The 23,466-nt window shown below is 35.0% G+C and overlaps 1 protein-coding gene across 1 annotated transcript in view; it reads right to left on the bottom strand.

The window, feature by feature from the left end:
- unc-13 (protein unc13 homolog) overlaps nt 1-23,466 on the bottom strand; it is a 1,156,644-nt gene that overhangs the window by 537,627 nt on the left and 595,551 nt on the right. Inside the window, exon 15 of the mRNA XM_090416011.1 lies at nt 15,024-15,130. Within this exon, the coding sequence (XP_090272137.1) occupies nt 15,024-15,130 (107 nt within the window). The remainder of the gene's footprint in view (nt 1-15,023; nt 15,131-23,466) is intronic.

Raw genomic sequence — 23,466 nt, 5'->3', positions numbered from 1 at the left:
GAATGGGAGAGGAAAGATTAGCAAAACAAGTGTTATCTGCCAGGTTAACAGGAAAAAGTCCCAGAGGAAGACCAACATATAGGTGGATTGATACGGTAAAAAGTACCTCAGAAGACAGAAATATAAGATCTGATAATGTTGGAGTCTTGACAGTTAACACTGATTTGGAGGAAAATTGTAGACAGGAAGTTAGTAATGATGTAAATTTTTCATGTAGTACTATCACATCCTGTACAATACTTGAGGGTACATGGCAGGAATTTGATGATGATTTTCATGGAGAGCTAACCCATCCACGAAAGGTTGGTCAATCTCTGTGGATTGACAATAAGGAACTTGTTCAGATTTTATTGAAAAGCTGTGGATTGTATAACTTGGAAACTGTTATACAATTTCTTCTGTGGGTATGGAGTTGAACTATGAGAGAGTGTTGGTTGGCTGTTGCTGCTGCATGAATTTGGATGAATTTTCCAGAAAGTGAGAGAATTATTGATGCCAATTCTGATGAACAGCAGACACAGAAGTATTTATAGAAGATGCGTGCTGAGGGAACTGAATGATTGTGTGAAAGTGAGTGAGTGAAATATATTAGTGATGGAGGGTCATCAATCAGTCTAACTGCTCTTTTCTGTATAAAATCCAGTATTTTTTAAGAGTTTTTAAGGGCACCACCCCACACGTGAGAGCAGTATTTAATGGATACAGAGGAGGCAATATTTGTTATATGTTGCCAAAAGAGACAGAGAGATTTGAGATTACTTATACCAAGAAGGTAAATCTCATCTTGAATAGAGATTTGGATACTGTCAAAAGTACGATTGTGAAAAAGTATTCCTTTTTTTATGTGTTGGAAATAATGCAGAGCTGTGTTTTGCAAGCACTGAGGTTGACAAGGTTATCCAATCCACACTGATGAATGGTTTGAAGATCAGAATTTAAGGTAGCAGATGTTAGAGTACTACAGGTTGTGGAGATTTATGCTTTGCAAGGTTTGTCAAATGAAAAGGAGGCATACATTGTTCCACTGTCAGAAAAACTGTGTACTGGATTGTCAGTCAGAGTAGATTGTTTATATACATATATATAGAAGGAAGAGGGTGGATTGAAAAAAGAAAAGAACCTTTGGGGGATCCCAGCATTAGCCAAATAGTTAGATGATAAGAGGACTACTCGAAGTGAGCATCCAGTCAGAAAGCTGGTTACCCAATTACAGAAGTCAGGGGCCAGACCACATGATGGGAGTTTATATGATAATTTTTGGTAAAGCCAAGAGGAGGTCTTTATGTTACACTTTTTAAGAATGTGTTAAATTTTTTCCATAATGTCACAAATGTAGGGAATGGAAATGGATTTTTTTTTTTTTTTTTTTTTGGAGGGGTAGGTTATGCAGATAGGTGGAGAGCTCTGTTGATTTTGTTAAGGGGTAAGCCACTGGTTAGAAATGTGTCCTGAATGCGACTTATTTCAGTGGAGACGTTAATGTGGTTGGACCACAAGGTTCTAGCTCTGCTTGTAGAATGAAAAGAATAAGGATCCATTTGGTAGCTGGACAAATTAGAGTGTAAAGGAAGGGCAGATAGTCATTGTTCTCTTTTTTTCTTTTTCAATGGTCATAAAGCTGATAGCTCTTGACGAGAGAGAGTCTGACCTCAGAACTCATTTACACTTTCTATCTCTGATACATATCAATATCAGCTTTATTTACCTTCACCATGCACGCTGGCTATTCTACCTGGTAGGGGGGGGGGAAACCTACAAGTAGATTTAAGGAACGACTACAGGCTTCTTTCTCCTCCTCTGCCAATCTTGACAGAGCATTTTGCCCACAATATAGCTAGGCTACTTTCATGACGTGTTCTCCATTTGACTACATGTGTAGATGTATTAGAAATGCTTCTTTAAAACCTCAACAACCAACACCTGAAGATATATTTCATCATTGAAAAGGAGAAAAATAACAGTCTATCCTTTTTTCATACTCTAATTGTCCAGCTAACAAACAGATTATTGTTTTCAGTCTAGAAAAAACCCACCCACACTGGAAGGTACATCCACCACCTGTCACACAGCCATCCCTCCCAGCAGACAGATGGCATCAAAAACCTAAGAAAACAGAGCTAGCACCACCTGATCAGATCGCATTACTCTCTCCACAAAAATCAATCACATTTGGGAGTATTTTTTGCCAATGACTTTGCCTTTAACAAAATCAACAGAGCTCTAAGCCCATTTATCCCGAAATCCAGAAAATAAAATCTATTGCCGTCCACTACATCTGGGGCACTTGAGAAAAAATAGCATTCATTCTTAAAAATATACACTGACCGCCTTCAAGATTTACCAAAAATTAGCTATCCATATCCAATCATTGAACAATCCTGGGGTCTATAATATCCCTTGCTCCTGAAAGCTTAAATAGTATAGACAAACAAGAAAAACTACCAATATCCAATAGAAGAACACATAAAATATATCATTCCAGGGTGACACACTATGCCATGGATAGAGATCACCAGATCGAATGGAGGGAACTTCCCTCCTATAAAGAAACAGATCTAAATCAGAGAGACTATTTCTGGAATCCGCCACAGCTACAATGTTCCCCCAAATTAAATAAATTTGGCTGCATAACATTGCCAAAAAAATCTGAGAGACCATCATTTTGAGACCTTCAGCAAGTGTCCATCAGTGCACCCATAAAAGATGCCAGTTACAACCATAGGAACCTGCCTTTTATTTTCAGTCTATGTTTGCTTCCTACTAGTGTGCTTGCATGCAAATATGCAATATATTTCATTGTGTGTGAAGATGCCTTCATCACCAAGCTAAAATATTGGCTTATTAATCTAATTAGCTAAATAAATTTAGTCAGTTAATTATTAGCTTTATATATCTGTTTTTCCACTAAACAATGAGTGATAAGCTTGTACACTTTTTTCTACTTGTAAAGGTAGTCCTCGACTTACGACAGGGTTCTGTTCTGATATCTCATTGTAAGCTGAAAATGTAAGTTGGAAATTACTATATAAACCAGGCATGGGCAACCTTTCCTAGTTCAGGGACCAAATTATCATTCTGTCTCCAAGTCAAGGGCCAGACCAAATTATTAAATAAAATAAATTAATATTAAATGAATTAAAACAAGTTGCTACTTCATATTTCATTTATTTATAATATAATGCTTTGGTATAAAGCTCAACATAAATTTTATAATATAATGAACGACATAACAATTTAATGTGAAGATTGGCCTTGTACTTCAACTACGAGACTATCAATATTGATGTTAATATTACTTAAGGATAATTGCATAGAATTTCCAAGGTTTTCATCTGTTATTCTTGTCCGAATTTTTGATTTATTGTATTTCATCCTCGAAAAAACTGTTCACACATATGTGCTGCCAAAAAGACAAATGATTTTTCTTGAAAAGGCATGTAAATTTGTATATTTTTCTTCCACCAAATAAAATTTATAAAAATCCGTCAAAGCAATTTTTTAAATTGTGATTTTAGCACTAAATCTGCTTGAAGCGCACAAAGTTCCATCTGTAAGTTTTCTGGCACATTATTTACATCAGCATCCATCGGACGAGCAAATATAGCAAATGTGGAGTCTTTGTTTTTGAAGTCAGCAAACCTTGCATTCAAATTGCTCTATTAGTGCCTTCGGTTCATCTCCATAACAGTTATAAGGGATATTTTTATGATTTGATAGAGTAGGAAAATGATAACAATTTTTAGCTCTTATCTGACTTTCCAACATGATTGTTGGAAATCATGTCCATGCAGTTCATGAACCAATTGTCCTTGTTTTTGCAATTTAAGAATCAGTTCGTTTAGGTATCCGGTGACATCTACAAGGAATGCTAAATCACACACCCACTCATCATCTTTTACTTGATTAATTGTGTTTCCTTTTATGTCCATAAAATCTGCAATGTCTTGTCTCAGATAATAAAATTGTTTTAACATTTTACCTTTACTCAACACCTCACTTCACAATAATAAGACACATCTTCATAAACCGAAAATAGGTCTGCCAAATACTCTTTAAATAGGCAGTGATTAAGTGCATGTGACTTAATAAAGTTAATACCAGCTACTACAACTTCCATAACATTTGTGAATTTAATCGATTTTGCAGACAGATTTTGTTGGTGGATAATGCAGTGAAAATTTGTTAAATTTTCTGGATGGATCTGTAGTTCTATTGCTCTTCACGAACTATTCCAATAAATCCCTTCTGTGCACCAACCATTGCAGGGGCTCCATCAGTGCATATTCCAGATAGTGAACTCCATTTAAGCCCAAATCTCTCGAAGACTGTGTTGACTGTTTCAAATATATATCTTCACTGGTAGTTGTTCCTTTTAACGGCCGAAGCACCAATAATTCTTCTGTGATGTTGAAATCTGCATCAACTCCTCGAATAAATATTGCTAGTTGTGCTGTATCGGAGACATCAGTGCTGTCATCCAAAGCAATTGAAAATGCTTCCAATCTAGCAATTTTCTCTTTTAAACTTTTTTTGATATCATCAGCCATAATTTCTATCCGTCGGACAACAGTACGTCTCAACAAATGAATATTCTCAAAGTCTTTTTTCTTTTCAGGACATATTATACTTGCAACATCCAGCAGACATGCTTTGATAAATTCTCCTTCACCAAATGAATTAGAATGCTTAGCGATTTTTTCGCTTACCACAAAGATGGCTTTGACAATGCTGTGGTGCTGCATTCTTTGCTTGTTGAACATTTGTTGCTGGGTATCCAAGTTCTTCTTCAACTTCTGCATTTCATCTTTTCGTAGTTGCCCATCAATTTTTGGGTGATCCGCATTTCTCAAAGTAAAGTGTCTCTTCAAGTTGTATTCTTTGTTGACGGATATGGATTCATTGCACAGCAAACATACAGGCAAACCTTAATTCAAAATAAAATAATAATCCTCTGCCCAGTTGTCTTGAAATTGACGATTCTCTGCATCTACTTTTCTTTTTGTTTGCAATAACCCCTGACATTGTCCCATATTTATAAGCAATATTCAGAACTGTCTTCTACACCGTAGGCACTGAACAGAACACAACATCAAAGCAGGCACCGAACAGAACATAACATCAGTGCAGGCACTGAACAAAGCACAACACCAATGCAAGTACCGAACTAACACGTTGTAACACGTTCACACACGCCGCTAGTCAAAGTGAGAAAGAGACCTTGGCTGGAGAAAACATCATAGTGTGTTTTGTGCAAGTCATATGACGTCAGCTTAATGTGAGTTAGTAGAACACACCATGTTTTCTCCCACCATGACTCAGACAAACTTCGCTGAAATAGATTAGGGCTGGATCAAAAGAAGTAGAGGGCCGGATCCGGCCTGCCCATATGTGATATAAACCATAAATACATTACTGATTAACATCTGTGAAAGCTAAAACGTGTATTTTTAACTAGTTTTTTACTTTTCATGGGGTGCAATAATAAAAATTATGCAAAATCTATAAATTATATATACAGTTATTGTACACAGTGCTACACTTTACTAAATAATAATAAATATACTGTGGTTCTGTGCACTTGCCCAATTCATCAGAGGAGGAGGAGGCAGTGACAAGTTGGTCATCAACGGCAAATTCTTCAAATTGAATTGCAACAAAGTATTCTGAGGATGGTTTACTAGATGCATAAACTGTGGAGAGCCTAGGCTCACCTTCAGTGGTTAGGTGTGGTGATAGTAGAAGTAAACATTTTTAGAAATTTGTACAATTTACAATGCACATAACATAGTCTGCACAGGTTGCCTTTTATTATCTGCATAAATTTCTCTGTAGCACTATTAGCTGGCTTATTAACATTGCTAAATGCATAAGTTAATACGGCAATTAACAATGTAAACTTTTTGTGAGCTCAGCTTCTTGTTCTGTTTTTTTTATTATTATTTTTTTATTTATTTTTTCTTTCTTCTTGTTTGGCAACTTTCTATACTTTGAGCTTTATGGCCTTTATTTGAGACATCTTCATTTTCAACTTCCAATGCTTTGGCTAATAGCACTATCTTCTTTCCAATCTCTTGTAAGGGTTTGTTTTTGTCAAATCCTTTGCTGCTGTGAATATATGAAAATATATATAAACCACTGCTTCCAAACACTATTCATACACTTTGCTATCACCCCACCTCACCCCAACCTTCATTTACATTCTTTGTACAATGCAAGATTCCTCCCCAAAGTTGCAGAGGATTTTCTCATCCTCAGAAGCAGCAATAGTTTCAGAAAAAGTATTTCTTAAATAATATGTATACCTTCAAGACAGCAATTACACTCTGGTCCATGAGTCATAGGAGTAGATAGTCAGTGAATGTGTTAATGGGATGACTGTTTAGTAATCTAGCCAAGTAAACTGTGAACTGAAAGTGGTCTATCCTCTAGGTCATAGGTGGGCCTGTGGCAGAATAAAAACTATATTAAATTATATGTATTATCAGTTTAGCTATTAGTTTCGACCGCAGGTTTTCTGATTGATATACTAGTTATATTCATAATTTCTGATGACGGAAACAATTTATATTCTCAACACGGAATCAAAATTGCTTTATATATATAGATAGATATAGAAATATGTAATTAAATTTAATTTAACAAAAAATGATTTAACAAATATAGTAATTCAATACCAATAACTACTGTCTTGAAAAAACGCAGAGTTTATTTTTATTTAAGTTCTGTCTAAAAGTGTACGGTCCGTGTTACTACCACTCATCATATATTGGCCCTCATATAGAATGAAGTTAGCCATGCCTGCTCTAGGTAGTTCAGGAAACAATCTTCATGCTTATCTCTTCTCCTAGGAAGCAACAGAAACACTCACTCCCATCCATGCATCATATGGTACTACAAGAAAACCAAGCGGGACGATCAATACAATTATTACTATGCTACATTTCAGTGGATGGATTATTGCTTTCAGCCTTCTGATCCAAACCTATGTATACTGAACGTATCACTGAAATAATTCTTATTGGCATGGAAACATTAATTCCCAAGTTCCCATCCCCTATCTAAGCCTTGGTTCTTCCAAAGATGTGCTAAAGTTGTACAAAGGAAGAATTAATCATATCATAACCAGCTTGCATTCAAAATTCTCTCGACCTATAGCACTTATACCAAAGCCTGGAATAATTACAAGAAATCTATTAACACTTCAAAAAATGACTGAGAGAGTGAACTAAAATCAGGGAATTTGCATCCTGTTCAAAAGGCAGTGATACATTCTAGTTTCCAGCTAAAGCCATCAGTCACAACTTCTGCCCAACAATGCTCCTACTTCTGGATCATCACTCACTGAAAAATCCCAATCCTCTGACATTATAGTTCTCCTCCAATTGTTGTACTGCAGATTTTGATAAATGTCTCCAAACCATCCCATACATACTACATTCAATACCCAGTGTGTCCTTTTACCAAAAAGAGATCAGAAATATTTTGCTCAAATTGGATACCACAAAGTCTGTTGGCCCTTCAGTATTATCAATTCCTCTGATTATCCTAACGGTTTCTGTGCTCCTGAGTCCCATTCTGTATAATCTTTTTTACACTTTTTTTATTCCTCTAGTATTTATGCTGCAGTGTGGAAATTAGTCCATATTCATCCTTTCCCTAAAATGGAAGATAAATCTATACCCTCAAACTACAGTCCAATTTCTCATCTCCAGTTTTTTTTTCAAAGTAAATGGAAAGAGATATCAACACTCAACTGCTACACCGTCTTGAAGACTCTCACCTAATAAATGACCACCAGTATGGTTTCTGTCACTGTCAGTCAACAGTGATCTGCTCACTATGTCATCCATATCTGGTCAAATACTATGGAAAAGACTGGAGAATTACAAGTGGTTGCACTTGATATCATCAAGACCTTTGACCAGGTCTGGCACAAAGGACTGTTCACTAAACTCCCATTATATGGTCTGCCTTCTAACTTTTTCAAATGGGTAGTGAGTTTTCTGACTGAACACTGAATTCAAGTGATGGTGGACGGTTTCTAAGTATATAACCAATGCAGGGGAACCCATAAGGCATGGAATTTCTCACCCATACTATTCGTTCTATACATAAATGACTTACTCCAGCAGACTACCAACTCGATTATATAGCTTAGCTGATGACAGTACATTGCATTCCTCCATTTCATATGACAAACCCACAGAACTGTAACAACTACAACCTTAAATACAGATCTCCAAAACATTCATCAGTGGAGTTTGGATAAGTTTGTTAATTTAAGTTCTATCAAAACACAACTCTGTCTCATCTCATTGCACATAAAAAGAATTCTTACTGTATAGCCTTACTGTTGACAACAGCCAAATCCCATGCATGATAAGATTTATCTTCTTAGTGTGGCACTAACCTCAAATCTCTCTTGACACAAATATACTACAAATATTGCACCTCTGCCTCCAAAAAATTAGGTTTTCTCGAGGCATTACTTTACTCCAAACAACTTTCAACTTTATAAAAATTACAAATCTGTTCACCATTGAATATTGCTTTCATATCTGGGGTGGCGTCCCCTAAGAGGCTCCCCAAAGATAATATTCTGTATAGAAAAGAGCAGTCAGACTGATTAATGACCCCTCACTCACAAATACACTTCACTTGCTTTCACACAGGTGCTCAGTATCTGCTGCTTGCATCTTCTAAAAATACTTCTATGACCACTGTTCATCACAATTAGTATCAATAATATGCCCCCCCTCCTATCATTGTCAAATCAGTCCAAACACATGTAGCAACTAATCAGCATTCCCTCCTAATGCATCTTGAACCTCATAGAACAAATTCCTCCTCCTCTTTGTTCATCCCTTACACTGATGGCCACTGGAACAGCTTCCATCTAGTGTGTTTCTCAAGGAATACAATCTACAGCTCTTCAAGATAAATGTGAGTAAGTTCTTCTTACGCATCCATTATACTAGTGTACTATATGTTGACTATATGAGGAGGCAATGGCTGACTGTATGTATACCTAGAGTCCGAATAATAAATCAAGTAGGGATTAAATGGATGAATAACACCATTAAGCTTGAGCTGCAAAAAAAGAAACAACTGTGGAGGGAATTTAAGGAGAAAGGTGACCTGCAGGCACATGAACGGTATAAAGCCCAGGCCAGAAGGGTAACAAGTGTGGTAAGAAAAGTAAAAGCGGATTATGAAAGAACATTAGCCATGCAGGCTAAAGAGAATCCCAAACAGTTTTTTTGATATGTTGCAAGTAAAAGAAAAAATGTATACGGCAGATTGATTTTAAAGAATGCCGATGGTAGGGAGGTAACCGAATCAGTTGATATAGTAGAATTACTGAGTGAGCACTTTGCAAGAGTATATCATCCAGGTGGTGACATTGCAGAAATGGAAGAACCAACAGCTTATACGGGAATTGTGGTGAATGAAGTGGAGGTGAATAGTCTATTACAAAACCTCAATGTCAATTCATCTGTGGGATTGGATGGTATACCAGCTCGTGTTGTACGAGAAATGGCTAAAGAATTGTCAGTGCCTTTGACCATTTTGTTTAATTTGAGTCTCGGGTCTGGGTTAGTCCCAAGGGGGGTGGAAGAGGGGAAAACAGTTCCACTGCATAAAGGAGGTTCCAAGACTGCTGTTGAAAATTACCGGCCAATCCGCATATCAGGAATTGTTGTCAAGGTCTTGGAGAAAATAGTCAAGAGGGAAATACAAGATTGGATAGATGAAAATGGGATACTGTATGGGGGGACAGCATGGTTTTGTGAAGGGTAGATCATGCCTCAGTAATTTGCTCATGTTCTATAACACAGTGACGGCTGAACTGGATAAGGGTAACAGGTTTACAGTGATTCTACTGGACCTTACTAAAGCCTTTGATAGGATACCACATGGATTTCTAATCAGTAATCTGCATCATATGAGAATGGATATGGGTTTGGTGAGATGGATAGGAGGGTGGTTTATTCAGGAGTAGAGTCCAAAAGACGGCCTGTGACTTTTGCATGTAAAGAGAACCCTGCAGCACACTAGTGGTGTGCCGCAGGGTTCTGTTCTTGGACTACTACTGTTTAATTTGTTCATTAACGATATAGGAAAGGATCTGAGATGAACTGTGCATCTGTTTGCGAATGATGCAAAGTTAGGTAGAGCAATAGTGAATGCTAAGGATGTCAAAATTTCACAGGATGATTTGGATAGTTTGGAGGACTGGGTTAAGGGGAATGGATGTCAATTCAATGTGGAAAAATGTAAGGTTTTGCATTTTGGGGTGAAAAGATTAGCAGCAGTATATCACATTGGTGGAACTGTACTCCAGGAGATAGACGAGGCCAGGGATTTGGGAGTGTTGGTTGATAGTGAGTTGATGTTTAGGGGACACATCACAAAAGTGGCAAAATCAGCACATCAAATCACTTGGTTGCCGAAAAACACTTTAACGAGCAGAGACAAACAGGTTATTGTTCCTCTGTATCGAGCCTTGATAAGACCACATCTAGACTACCGTGCCCAGATATGGGCGACAGGGTTTCTTCTTGATGAGGAGGAGGTGGAGAGGATCCAGAGACGAGTGACCAAGATAATAGCAGGACTATGGAATGAACCTTATAAGAACAGGTTGAAGATTTGTGGGCTGCAGAAATTGGTTAATAGGCGAAAAGGGGTGATATGATTGAGACATTAAAATTACTGAAGGGTTTCTATAAGATTAATTCAGAAGATATTTTTGAGAATAGGACTGGTAGTGGGAGGACTAGGTACCATCCATGGAACTTTGTAAGAGAGTGGTTAGCAAGGGTGTTAGAGCTAGGTTTTTTACTTGGAGTGGTAAATGAGTGGAATAAGCTGCCAGAGTCTGTTGTGGGTGCCATGACTGTAAATGAGTTCAAGGTGAAGTATGCTAGATACTGTGTGAATGTTGAATAGTTGTTCTTGACATGATGTTGAGTCTCCCTCGATGAGTGTCTAAGGACTCCTGCCCGTAATAATAATAATAATAAAGATCGAAACCAGTCTGGCTAATGACTCTTCTAATAATGTGTTTGCATGATGGGATACTAAGACAATTGATGGTGCTTTTGTATACAAGCAAACTAGGTGCAAAGTGAATATAATTTCTTCTTATAATATAACAAGAATATATTCTTGTCAAATAAATATGCAGAGTGATAAGATTTAAGACTATACTGCCAAGATGTGTAAAGTTTGCATATTAAGCCATAACTGCACTACTGAAAATAACTTATTTTGTGGGAGTTCCTTCCATTCCTCAACCGTCCCTTAGGACTGGTTGAGCCCTCCTAGTGACGGATTAAGTACGTATTTTATGACTGTAGATGTGTTCACAGACTGGTGTGCCTGTTCTGAAGGATGAAAAAACTAGATATATTTGCAATTCCTCAATCCAGTCACCATATGTGTTTTCTCTGTTTATATATAATTTTACACACCAAGTAGCAAGCATTTTATGTTAGCTGACTAGTACAAAAATTAACATTTCCATGTACGTACCTAGTCTAGCCATAAATACTATCACAATTTGAACAGCTCATATACCTTTAATCTACCAGTAAATCATTTACAGCTTTATATACATAGAAACCACATGTATAATGTATATAGCATATTCAATGTTTGAAATGTCCCCTTTTTTCCTTCATTTACACCCAAAGTCTGGGAGGTCACATATCGATGACAGCATGCACAACATCCAATGGAAATGCTGCCACTGCTCCCTCCAAATCCACCTTCAGGCTGGTGATGTGGGGGTGTAATTTCCTGCAAGATATTCTCTCAAGCTCTGACCACAGTTTAAAGTCCAAAGGATTTAGATTGGGACTTCCAGATGGTCAATCAGATGGTGATATGTGGTCAGGCACATTTGCCTCCAACCACTGTTGTGTAGTCCTTGCCTTCTGTGCAAGGGGCTAGGTCATGTTGGAAGGTCTACTGCCTACTGTGAAACAAGGTGTTGTTCAGGGGCAATACCACAGATTCCAGCACAGTGTCTCGATACACTTTGACAGAGGTTTTGACCATATTTCTGGCAGAAATACAACTTGGAAATCCTCGTGATATGCCATCCTCTAATAAATCATCACTATGTGGGATGATGACCTTTCTGAATCCTATGACACATGCTGTGCAACCATCCAGGGCATATACACAATCGTTTTTGCAGTTAAACAACTCTTTAATGGTCAAAATCTTCTCAGCCGTGAAGAGGATACTCTGTGTCTGTTGTTCATGCACTGCTGCAGAAGTGCCTTTGATTTTATCACCCTCTGCACAATCTGTGCTGTTAGGAGGTGTCCAGTAGAACAGTGATAGGGTCTTACCCCAGGTCATCAGTTAGTACATGTGACATCATTCTCTGCAAAATGTTCATCTCTGCATTCTCACAAGATTATGGTGGAGGCGTGTCTTTACAGAACTCACAAGCTGTTGTGTCCTAACGCAGCATGATGGACCTGTTCTTTGGTAGTCAGATAAACAAATCCTACTCATCCTGACTATTTTTAGCATGCTGAAAATAACAGGTGGCTGCATTCCAACCTTGTGAAGTGCTATTACAGCTACACAAATCTCATAATCTTCTCACTGCATGTTAACCCATACAGCTAGACCTCTCTCTCTCTCTCTCTCTCTACTGAAAAGCATGTGAATGTTGGCTGCACACAACACCACTAACAGAACCAGTTCTGCAGAATTCTTTTAGCTGGCAAAACTGTGCATATAATTGAAAACGGCTATATAATTTGGTATAATTAGATTACAGTTCACTCCTAAGACAATATATGGCGATTTTGGTTTCACTTCCCCATCTCTCTTTTGGGGAAGTCACTGACTATATATATAAAGAAACAATAACTCAGTATCTTTATTGTATACATGAACTGCAGTGGTTGACAAGAAGACATAAGAAATTTAAAGGTGACTATATTCTTTGTAAATCTGAATAAACATAAATTCGCAGTAAACCATTTTGAAGTTTCTGTAGATCAGTCAGTTTTGACTAAGCTCTCTGGCTGGAAAGATCAGGGAATCCCATCTACTTCAAGAAGAACCTTTATCAGGGCTTTAAAAATTTAAGGTGATTTAGCTAGTCCAATATGGAGGTAATCATGCAAACCAGCTGCCAAAACATTTTCACCCTTATAGGATGGAACAGAGGAGTGACAAACCAAATGTATTAATTGCCTAAGAGGCTCAACTATTTCAAATGGACAAGAAATGGATGGAAAACTTGTAAATTTTGTATTTCTCTATCAAGACAGAAAGAAAAGATTTGTTTCATAAATGACAAGAACATCTCGGGATGCAGAACATATAAGGAACGTTTTCAAACAGCAAGGAATAGAGAAGACTGGAAGATCCTGCTCAAGAGAAGACTCAACCCGTCTTAGACAGAAGAAGAAATGACAAGATTATATATATATATATATATATATATATATACACACACACACACACACTTTACTGCATTAATGAAACTAGAACCTAACATAAAATCATCAGCATGAGTAATGTTTTCTTACATAACTAGCACTGCTCTTCAAAATAAAATACTTTACTCTGTCTGGCACTTAAGTTTTGAGGTTAGCATGTATATATATCACAAAAATTTATCAAGACTTAAGTATATACACTGGAAGATGGCGAGATATTCTGAAGTGATGTGTACACTATTTTCATCATGGAAAACTTCTCCAATATAATGAGTAGCAGTCAAAAGATATTATGGGTTCTGGAAACTATAGAGATTGAAGTTTAGGAAACATAAAATGCAGTCAAAACAATGCAGGAAATTTGGCAAACGTTTTTTGTGTATTTATTTTTCTTGAAATAAAATATTTTGAAAAATATTGCCGCGCACACGCACGCACACACACAATGAGATATCTGGATTAGCAAAAATTAGATTTTTGTTTATTGTAAATATTATAAAGAACAAAGCTTCATTAGACGGAGACTAAGTAAATAGAGCCAAATGTGTATGTCAAATAGGCTACAGTGAGCAGACATAAGGTCCTATGATTAATAATTAATTATTCATGGTTTGGTGAAGTAAATAAAGTATAGAAACTGCGATTTTTTGTGGATGAGGACAGTCTGAGAAGTCATTTTTGGGAAACCATACAGCAAATTAATGAAAGAATAAGATTAAAGCAAATTAATGAAAGAATAAGATAAAAGCTTATTTTTCTGTCCTCACTTAGTGAGATGTCTGGTTTCACTTGTTGGCTATTTAAAGATTAACAGCTGTTAGATTTACACCAACTTAATGGTAGAATTTGTTTTATGAAAGTTGGGCTGGGATTTTTTCAACATATTAATTAGACTCAATGAAGGAGGAACAATAATAATGATAATTAGAAATTACCAATTATTTACAACCAACAAAGATATATATATATATATATATATATATATATATATATATATGTTACTTATAATACATATTTCTAAATATGATTTAGTTTTCTCTATAAACGTCTTAGCATGAAGGTCATGCTAAACATCTAGCTGTTGTAAAAAAAATAAAAAAAGTCTTAAGGTACATTACATTGGCAACATGTCTGTCATGCTCATCATAATGCATTATGAATATGATGAAATAAAAATCAAAATTTAGACATTCAAGAAATGAAACAAAATATTAGTTATCATCTAAAATAAATAAAATCAAAACAATTTTTCCTTTACTTACAAACTATAAATTTACTACTACTACTACTACCACTACTATAACTACAAAAATGTATTAGTAACATTTAATTATTTAAAGCTTGCACAGCAAAATTAAAAGGGTGATACAGAATTTTAAAATAATAAGAAAGTCCATTAAAATGCTAGTTATTAAGCACATTCTACTACAGTTAATGCAAAGCAGAAGCAACAGGAAAAAATTACAGCAAAAAAAGAAGCAGCAGCAGCAGCTATAACCCAGAAAAATCCCCAGAGCAAGCCCTCAGGCAGGCATACTGAGGGCATACCTGTGATGGCGATCTTTGCTGACCACTTGGAGGTCCCTTCCAGAATAGCCTGCTCACCCTGCTGCAGAGCGTCAACATGTGTGTCAGCATCAATGGAATATGTCAGCCTGCAACACGATCATAGCAACAGTAAACACATGACTCCATGCGGGCACACAAACACTAGGCACATTTACAACCATGGCAGGACCACCCATCATGTTACCTACCAGTTATAGCTATTTTGGCTGACCACTTGGAAGTTCCATCTAAGACACTCTGTTTCACTGCCTTCATATGGCCAGCATGACTCTTTTTATCGACACCAAACACTTCCCTGTAGCCAGACAGCAATAAATCAGATTCTTGTTAACATTTGATCAAACTTACAAGATTTCTCCAGGCTACGTTCAGTTAAAAGTTATATTTAATTAGTTGGTAGATTAATAATTTGTTTTTCTGTTTTGTTGTGTAAGTATATATTATTCATGTGTGCTAGGCTGCCTTTTACACATTATTCATGTGTAAAAGGGATGAGCAAGATGGGTTACTGCCAGATTATCATTTTCAATAGTACATACAAATCTTGAAAACAAACTTTTGACAAACAATATTACAAAACTAAGATGCTGTAAAAATAAGATTTAAGGACTTAAATCTAAATTATAAAAATAAGGAATCTTTAAGAGATGATATGTTTAATGATTGCTCAAGTCCTGTCTACAGACTCACCATGGATTAACAGGTAGTGTAGGCAAAGCACTCCAGAGTGCATTCTTCTAGCAGGGCCACCCAAGGCAAGGAACTCATACAAATACAGTAATAGAGACAAGGAAATGAAGTCCCAGCACTATGGAGAGTATAGTACAATTTATTTTCTATAGAACTGAACAAGACTTTCTTTTGCACCTAATGTACTGAAGATAGCACTAGGGATGTACTTCATGGATAGAATATACAAACAGTAAGCACTGATACAGACAAGCAACATGAAACATGTGATTAGTTAGAACGCATAAATTTAATTTATAGAAAGCATAAACTAGACAGTTTTGGCTGTTAAGTGGGAAATCTAATAATTATAGTTTGTGATATTGTGGCAAGTCTCATGCAATCATATTCACTGCATCAAGCTGTTTTTTAAGATCTGTTTCTGATTTAAAAAACAACAACAACACATGTTTGTACTTACTGCAGTGAAGCAAAATCAACCCCCCCACACACACATTTGATGAGCTGTGGATCATAGCTCAATGTAACTGATCATAATTATCAAAGAGAATCCATTTCTTATGTTCTTCCAATCATAGTAAGAAACGTTGCAACTAAAAAGAAATTACTATGTTATTACTGTTATTATAGACATTATTAAACAAGTTCTTCCAAAGAGTCAAAGAATCACTGAGGAGGGTTTCCTCCAGGTCAGGTCACACAATGCCTAAATGTCTATCACATTTTTTCTTTAAAAGATTCACCACTAACACACTACATGCTCGCTCAATCACTTCAAAGGAATAACCCAGAGTTCTCCACCAAACTGGAGTGAGCTGGAAAATGTTACCTTGATCTATACAGTAAAATCTCCTTAACCAATTTTATTTCCTCCCTGAAGAATTATTGGAACTTTGAAGACCACATTAGCTCAGTATATTCTCATATGCATAATTCCATAGCACAGATATTACATCTTGATTACCAACCACTAAACCTTTTCATTGTTTCCTCTGAATCCAAGTGACTATGTCTAAGTATAGCAGTCAAGTTAAGGTGGTTTTATCAAAGCCATCTCCAGTGAAGAATAACTTCACTACTACTAGACGTTAGTATGAAGAATAACTTTACTATTATATAGTGAAACCTGTGGAGTATTCATAACTACAAATTCACACGTATACCACGGTAATTAAATTTTAATAATATGTAGATAATATATGTCTATATGTGTGTGTGTGTCTATCTCTCTGTGTCTTATCAAACTGCACGAATCTAGCCTTACCCAACATGGAGTTGAAAACCCTAGCAATAGGATAAAATGGAAAAAATACCAAGCTGCTATACAGATCCTAATATAAACATGAGCGTTTATATAGCGCCTCCGTAGCGCAATTGGAAGAACGATGGTATGTTGCGCCCTTTGATTAGAAAAGGCCTAAGTTGGATTCTCGTCATGACAGGAGGAATCTTTATATGGACTTTTTCAATTGAAGTTGAGTTAGCCAACCTCATACAGAAGTAGCAGGGTTTTTTCTGGTTTTCTGGAAACTCAGGTTTTTCATCCCACATACAGACAAATCGGCCCTTCAGAACACACGCAATTTACAAACAAAAAAAAATATTAGCTGTGGTGGTAGTGGTTGTGGGCAGTAGATGCCGTTGATGTAGGTGATTGATAGTAGAGGTTCTGTGTAGTAGTGGAGATGGAGAGTTGTACAGTAGGTGGCCTCCTGAAATGAGTCTTCGGACTCCTTGGAGGTGTCACAAATAATAATAATAAAGAAAGTGCTGAAGGCTTACGTCACAGACCTAAATCGTAATGACTGTCTTCTCGCAATCCCAAAAGTGTGTGAAATCATTAACCTCAATTGTATAAAATAAATTTATCAGATATATTTTAATTTAGTTTTAATTATAGCCAATTTTTGTCTTATCAAACTGCACAAATGATTAAAATTTTAGGAGCATAAATATGCTCCTAAACTTTTACTCTGTCCATCACCATCTCCAGCTTCATTGACCAAGTGTAGCCCATTACCATTAATAACTTATTCTGCATGGAATATCCACAATTCAAAATAAGCATCCAATGTCAGCATGGGCACTAACTGTTCCTTTGAATGTAATTCCTAGTATTGTTTGTAGTGATACTGATATAGTGTCTGTACCGATGATGTCTCAAGATACTTAAGATGAAATATCTACATATTATTAAAATTTAATTACTGTGGTATACATGTGAATTTTTAGTTAGTGTCTCTTCAATGTTGCAATTATCCAATGTACCGATTTAAAACCACATAAATATGCTCCTAAATTTTTACTCTGTCTATCAACATCTCCAGCTTCATTGACCATGTGTAGCTCATTACCATTAATAAAGTATTCTGCATGGAATATCCACAATTCAAAATGCATTCAAAATTCAACCTGTGCTGGCTGTTGAGAAGGTGAAAAAATATGTCTGAATCACTTGGCCAGTGGAAAACCATCTTCAGTATATATTGATTAGATAGAAGATTTAAGAATAACAGTATCCAGAACATGTCTTTCAAAACCTTCCATAAAAAACCAGAAATGAGTGAGTGAGAGAGAGAGGGGGGGGGGGACCAACTGCTTTATCCTCTGTTTGCATTTTTTTCCTCCCTTTGAATTGAAGTAATAAAGTGATATACCTTTTTTATTACATAATGCAAAGTGCACGAAAGATGTGTTTTGCATTATGAGATACTAAAGTAAATGATGTGAAGCCATCAGCTCTATATACAACTATCCTAGTTGTGAAGATACTTCACATGTAAACTTTGTTTGCTTGCACTTGGATATAGGAATAAACAAGAACATAATTTCTTGGCAAGTTTAATTTAATGTGGGTTGCTAGGTTTACGGTTTTTTGATTATCTGAATATACAGGAGGAATAAAAGATTTATTTATTTATTTATTATTTTTTTTTTGTTATTAATTCAAAGGGCAAGATATTCTTGAATAATAAACCTTTTGTGTGTTTTTGAAATATTTTCTCCCTGATCCTTTAACTCCTAGAGTTAGCTAAAAACATCATTTAGTCTGCCCCCAATGCTTCCCCAGATATCTAAAAGAGGTTAGAATTACACATTTAGCAAAATCTTAATTGACTCCCATACTGAATATAGCCTTATCTCTTCATATATAAAAAAAATTCTACCATTTCAAATCTTTGGTCCACAATTTAATTTTAAGCAGCATTGATATCAAGATTCATTTTGTCATCAGATTTCTATTAACCAATATCTGCCTATCTGACTACTGATCACTAATTAAAAATGCTTCCTGCCCCTAATATCACTGATTTTTTCCCTCTATCCTTGTGCCACTTACTTTTCTTGGAAAGACAAAATATACAAACAGATAAGGGTACGGTTATAGCTTCTTGCTTTTCACCTTCCCTAGTCATTTTTTAAATGAATATTTTCAAAAACGTGCTCGTTGACATTGCAATTCTTAAATCATCTATTCTGTCCAATTGACTCAGATGCATTCCTCCTCTATCTCTGCAGCTAGCACTTCACTGAATTTTGAAAATTTAATGTATCATAGAAAATGAATATAGCAATAGCCTGTTCTTTCTAAATAATTTAATCATACATCTTCATAACAATACACTTTATTGCCCACAGTACACATTAAAACAGCCCCACACCAGCAGATACATTCATAAACTTTCTTACTATTTCCTCTTCCTAACAATACATTATACAAACCAGTTAGCAGAGCTATCAGCTTCTCTTCTAACAGGCTTTCCGTCACAGCTAAATTTAACCACATTCATAACGCATTCTTATCTAATGGCTGAAATTCTAAAAGAATTTAAAAAAAAAAAATACTCATCCATTCCATCTTCTCAATTAACAGATTACAGTAATGCTATTCTTGTCCATGTATATCCACAACATCTCAGAAAAAATAGCCAGAACTTCAAAGAAATATAATCTCTGCACTGCTTCAAAATTTTTATATGAAGTTGACTGCCATTATCTACTCCTCTAAAACATCTTCCTAATGTGAGTGTATAAAAAGTTTATACACAAGTTGTATGTACACCCTGTCTTACTGGGAAAGCCAGCAATGTCCATTAGAAAGTACATAAGAAATGAATCTGATACTATAATTATGGTCAGTCAGGTATATAGGAACATGCCATGGACCCCTACACTAAATTAAATAGAAAAAACTACTAATCCTTCACTGCAATAGTACATGAGAGATTTTCCTCTGGACATCAGTAGTGGAGCTTAAAAACTAACCTAACCTCAATAAATATTATTGTGTAAATTCTCCAAGATATAACAGACTAATTCTTAGATCTTCTCTCAATAATTAAGATTTTCTAACAGTGTCATGGGTGGGTGTTCTTCCCTAGGACTTTTAGTCTAGTTACGTATTTCAGTGTTGCTTGTATGCATGTTACAATTCCTATATTCTATCCTTTATGATGCCTGTGATAGACAAAATGCAGGCATTATTAAGTAATTGTTTAATTCCCAAATAGTTATGTTTTTGTTATATTAAAAAAAAAAAAAAGGCTTCAGCAAGTACTAAAGCCTAAATGCATGAATGACTAAGGCAATAAGTTGAGCCCATGGCTATAACAGGAATGAAAATTAAAATTCTTGGAGATCTGCATCTTAATGAGAAGAGGAGATGAGAATTAAAACAAAACAACAGTGAAAAAATGCTAACAACTGTAGGATCCCTTTGAGATGAAACTTGGTTGAAAAGTTAATTAGAAAAAAAGTGAAAAGAAAGAAATATTCTTTTGAATAGCAGAAATAGGAATATTTTTAAAAAATAATAAAAATAAAAAATTCTACATATCTCTGGTCCAATCTTGGTCTCTTGAAAAAAAGAGGAATTAGAACAACAAAGAAGAATTATCAAAAATTAGAAGAATAGTTGAAAAATTATGGCTGAAAAAAAAAAAAAAATCTAATTATCATGAGCAACTTATGTCAGACATAGCAGAAGGTGATCTAAATTCAATGGGAAGGTTTGGAGAAGGTAAAAAGAATGAGAGAATAGTGACACTGCTGGAATTTACTGATAAGAAATGATCCTTTATGATGAATTCTTTAACAAAAACAATATCATAAATGGAAAAAGTAATAATTATAATAATTAACAGGAAACACTGTAAATGAAATAGAAGTTTTATACATCTTTAACTACATAAAGTAATTAGAGAATAACTGAAATCTAAAATTATATTAAACAAGTATAATAGACAATCGTAAAATAATGCTTTTCAAAATTGCATTCTCCTCCATTAACACTAATTGTATAATAATTGTATTAAGACAGAATTATGCTTTGCCTAATTTTGCCAATAAAATGATCCAATGAAAACCAATACTGAAATAGCTTGATAATATTAAATGATAATTATATCATATACCACATTGCATTAGATGCTGTGAGAAAGGAAATATGATTATTGCTATTAGTAGTAGTATTAAAATTTCAAATTGTTTTATCAATAAACACAAAATTGGCAACAGTGTTAACCAGAGGGGAGAGAGAGACATCATTCATTAACCTAAAAATGGGATGGTAGTTGAGTGGGGGAAGGGGGTTACTGATTGACAAGTATAATAACCAAAGATAGAAATCCCTGCCAAGCAGCATTACACATACAGTAATCCCTCAATTATCCCATCACAGTAGCAGAAAATCAGTTGCTGGATAATTGAAGGTAAAATTGCATGGTGATGTACAAGAAGATGGTTGACACATGAATCCATTAAAAGGCCATTAAGTGAAGGTTATATCTTTTGAAAGTCATAAAATTGAGGGATTACTGTATTACCAAGGATACAACATGTCTGCCAGGGCTTATCATTGTTCATATATTACCTATATGTTGTTCTGTGTTGAATTATTGGTTGTTAGTATTCTTATTATTTTTGAAAGAACTATCATAACGACTGTGACAAATTTACAGTATTCAAAGGTCTATCCAATAGTGATACAACTTTTAAATTAAACAAAGGAAATGAAAAGGAAATAGTCAAAGAACTGAACACTGTTTATGAAACTTTGACTCTGTTTTTTTTTCCCCTTTATGTATACTTGATATGAATAATTTTGTTTTGCATAATTTTACCATTACAAACAGTTCAACTGAAATGACAATAAATTTTAAAAGATATACTAAATTTCACACAGCCAATTGCAAATTTATTATCAGTCTGAATCATTGGGCCAATTTTTGCCAATTAAAATGATCTGACTGAAACTAAAACTGAAACATAAGCATTCTAGTATATATACTAAAAATCAAATTTTATTAAAAATCTATCTAGCCAGGGAGCAAATATTATAATATATAATGCTGACATAATTTTTCATGTTGCACTCTAGGAATGACTCAAAAATAAAAATGATTATAATAATATATATATATATATGAACATCAGTTTTTAACGAATTTCTGAAGAATTCCACATACTAGTTTTTAATAAAATACATGTAACCAGAGTTCACGAATAATTAGCTTGTGGGAGGGGGGGGGGGGGGAATCTAACAAATGGTTATTCATTCTGCAAAATGCACATTCAAATGTGAAAGAAATGAATTATTAATTGGAAAGTTCAAGGCACAAAACACAGATATGTTAAAACTAGAAAAGAACAGTACATGTAAATATTGCTTTGCAGGAGAAACTTCTAATAACAGATGAGGGGCAGGAAAGAAATCACTTCCAAATGAGAACAATGACAATCAAAAATGAATAAATACTATGAGATAAGAAATCTGACTTTTTAATGCAAGAAATAAAACAATCTAATAATAATTAATGCAAAATTTTTTGAGAAAAGCTTGACTGATAAATTGACCAAGGAAGGGAAATAATAAATGAATAAACACAGTGAATTATATTGATATCTAATCTCCTGGTATGTGACATAACTCCCACTTAACATTAGAAAACCTGTTATTTCCTCTGGTATTTACAGTTTTATTAATTATTTGAATATCATAATCCTATCACAGAAGTGTAAAAAACGAAAAAATAAAAATCGAAGGAGCCAATTTGAGAATAAGAGTGAATTGGTTATAAAAAGAAGTTTTCACATCATTACTGCACCACTAAATGTAATCACACTCTTAGACTAAGAAAAGAAAAATGAATATGATAAACTCTTTTTTAATCTAAAAATTATAAAAAAAAACATTTGATCTAAAACCTAAGTCATTCTAAGCCTAATAAACATTCTATTCTAAAATGATTTAAGAACAGAATGATATTAAAATGAATAGAACATTAAGACATTCTAGAATAGAATGTTTTAATGTTCTATTTTAATGTTTATCTTTTAACATTCTAGAATAGAATGTTTTAAGCCATTCTGTTCTAAAATGATATTAATGTAATTTTAGAATAGGCGCTGCAGAAGTAAACTTATGGAGAAAAAGATATAAATAGGGAGAAAAGTATTATTATTATTATTAATAGCAATCGTAAACAGTCAACAAGTTGCTTGTAAATGGTCTGGCTAAACAAGTAGCATATCTATTACACTGCACCTTGAACCACTGACATGCCTAACGTTCATAACACAAACTTCAGAATATAATTCCACTTATCCATTACTGTACTTGTAAAAAAAAATCTACTCCACTCCTTTCTTCATTAGAACTTTATATTAACTTTTTTTTGGGGGGGGAGTATGCCTTTGTACTCTCTACCCTCACTCTCCACTCTATGTATAA

The sequence above is a fragment of the Typopeltis vanoorti genome, chromosome 3 (assembly GCF_054136105.1).
Source record: "Typopeltis vanoorti isolate ZY-2024b chromosome 3, IOZ_Tvanoo_1.0, whole genome shotgun sequence".
Lineage (NCBI taxonomy): Eukaryota > Metazoa > Arthropoda > Arachnida > Uropygi > Thelyphonidae > Typopeltis > Typopeltis vanoorti.
The sequence above is the reverse complement of the archived record's forward strand: the minus strand, read 5'-3'. Positions and strand labels throughout refer to the sequence as shown.